Genomic DNA, 1,637 nt, shown 5'->3' with positions numbered 1-1,637 from the left:
GGACCATGGTTCCCTAAAACTCAACAGTCTAACGAACAGGCTGAAGCTTGTTTGCCTGGATTTCTGAAGCGGACACCTGAGTCCCCACGGGACGGCCACAGGTGGCTGAGGCTCTTCCTACTTGATCCGAGACAGAAGTTTAATTCGGAGAGCTGGAAGGCGGTCACTTAGCTGGCGAGAATGTCCACCCAGCCTCCGGCAGCCACACTGTGACGCGGTGGGGTTGCTCCCAAACTGACAAATAAAGTCATCGGGCGAAAGACAGCAGAGAGAGAGAGAGAGAGAGAGAGAGACAGTGCTTACTCAGAATCGCACTGGAAGAAACTCGGACTGGGACCATGCCTGCAAAATAAGGACCCACAAGAGGACAGGCCACGTGTGAGTGCCCAGGGCCCCTGGGGCAGGAAGGCAGGAAGGCAGGGCATCGGGGGAGGGGGAGCCGCCGTCTCCAGAGGGCACTGGTGTCACCGCTGCAGGAAGCCTCCCCTGCCCGCACACACGGCGCTCAGGCACTCCATCCTGGCACCTGTCACTGAGCCGTCTGGCACACATGCGCTGGCATGCACGTACTTTTTAAAACGTGCAGCGCTGAGGGCCGTGGCAGGGCGCCAGACTGACTTGGTCCTAGGTTCTCAGATGCATCTCTGAGCTCGCGGGGTCACGATCTCGGAGGATGGGATTTGGAGAGTGCATCTTTTGGGGGGGCCAGCCGTTATGACCCCCTCCAGATTCACTGTGTAGGATAACTGGGTGGCATAGAAAAGAGGGGGCTGCTAGGAAAATGACGCCGGACCCCCTCCCGCCAAAACAATCCGCCCCCCACACTGCCGAGGACCCCGTTAGAAAGCAGAGCCTCCGGGAAGGAGATCAGTTTTGAGGGATGTTTGTTTATTCGTCACTTACACCTGAGAGTGAATGAGTTTATCGGATCTTTCCTGAGAAGGGGGCGTGAGGGGCGAGGAAAGGCACTGGGGTCCGGCCAGGGCGGGCGGCAGGGCCGTGATGGGGGGGAGCGGGTGATGGAAGGCAGTGCAGCTCCCGCAGGGCCTCGGCCAGCGGGGACAAGCCCAGGGACGAAGCAGGGAGCCAGGCCTCAGTGACAGTGAGACACCTGTGAGGAGCAGTCAGACAGGTGGCTCCAGAGTCCTGCGGGGAGCGCTGCCCTCACCCTGGACTGACCAGGAAGCAGATGTCCCTGGATGGGACGCTGAGGCTCAGGGTGACCGGCAGGCTGACGCTGAGTCCCAGGGACCGCGCCCCGGAGGTGGGGCTGGGGGGCGCTGGCTGAGGCTCCGGCTCCGGGTCCAGAGGCAGACAGGGAGCAGGGCAGTGGGGGTGCGGACGTGGGAGGGAGGCCCTGAGCCTCGATTCGCAGTCTCTCCCGGCAGGGCTGGTCACACCTGTGGGACAGGTGTGCGTTAGACCGTGGGACGGGGCTCCTAGATATGGGACAGGAAGGAGTCTCTGGACAGGAAGGCGTCCTTTGCCCAAGCCCCTCACCCAAGCCCTGCAGACCCACAGCCTTCGGGGTGAAAAGGGAGTTTGCAGAGCACGGGGAGCACAGCAAGCGGGGGCCTCGTCCAAGGTTCTCGAGGTTGGAGCGGATCAGCCAGAGAGCAGGCCAGTCACTGTGTGGG

At 62.0% G+C, this 1,637-nt stretch overlaps 1 protein-coding gene across 4 annotated transcripts in view; it reads right to left on the bottom strand.

The window, feature by feature from the left end:
- Window positions 1–867: 867 nt before the first annotated feature.
- Window positions 868–1,637, bottom strand: part of LAD1 (ladinin 1) — an 11,128-nt gene continuing 10,358 nt past the window's right edge. For all 4 annotated transcript variants that reach the window (XM_025044585.1, XM_025044587.1, XM_015587526.2 and 1 more), the window contains exon 10: window positions 868–1,400. In XM_025044585.1, the coding sequence (XP_024900353.1) occupies window positions 1,395–1,400 (6 nt within the window). In that variant the 3' untranslated portion in view covers window positions 868–1,394. The remainder of the gene's footprint in view (window positions 1,401–1,637) is intronic.

This window comes from Pteropus alecto, unplaced genomic scaffold (genome assembly GCF_000325575.1).
Source record: "Pteropus alecto unplaced genomic scaffold, ASM32557v1 scaffold90, whole genome shotgun sequence".
Classification (NCBI taxonomy): Eukaryota; Metazoa; Chordata; class Mammalia; order Chiroptera; family Pteropodidae; genus Pteropus; species Pteropus alecto.
This window is presented reverse-complemented; position numbering and strand designations above follow the sequence as displayed.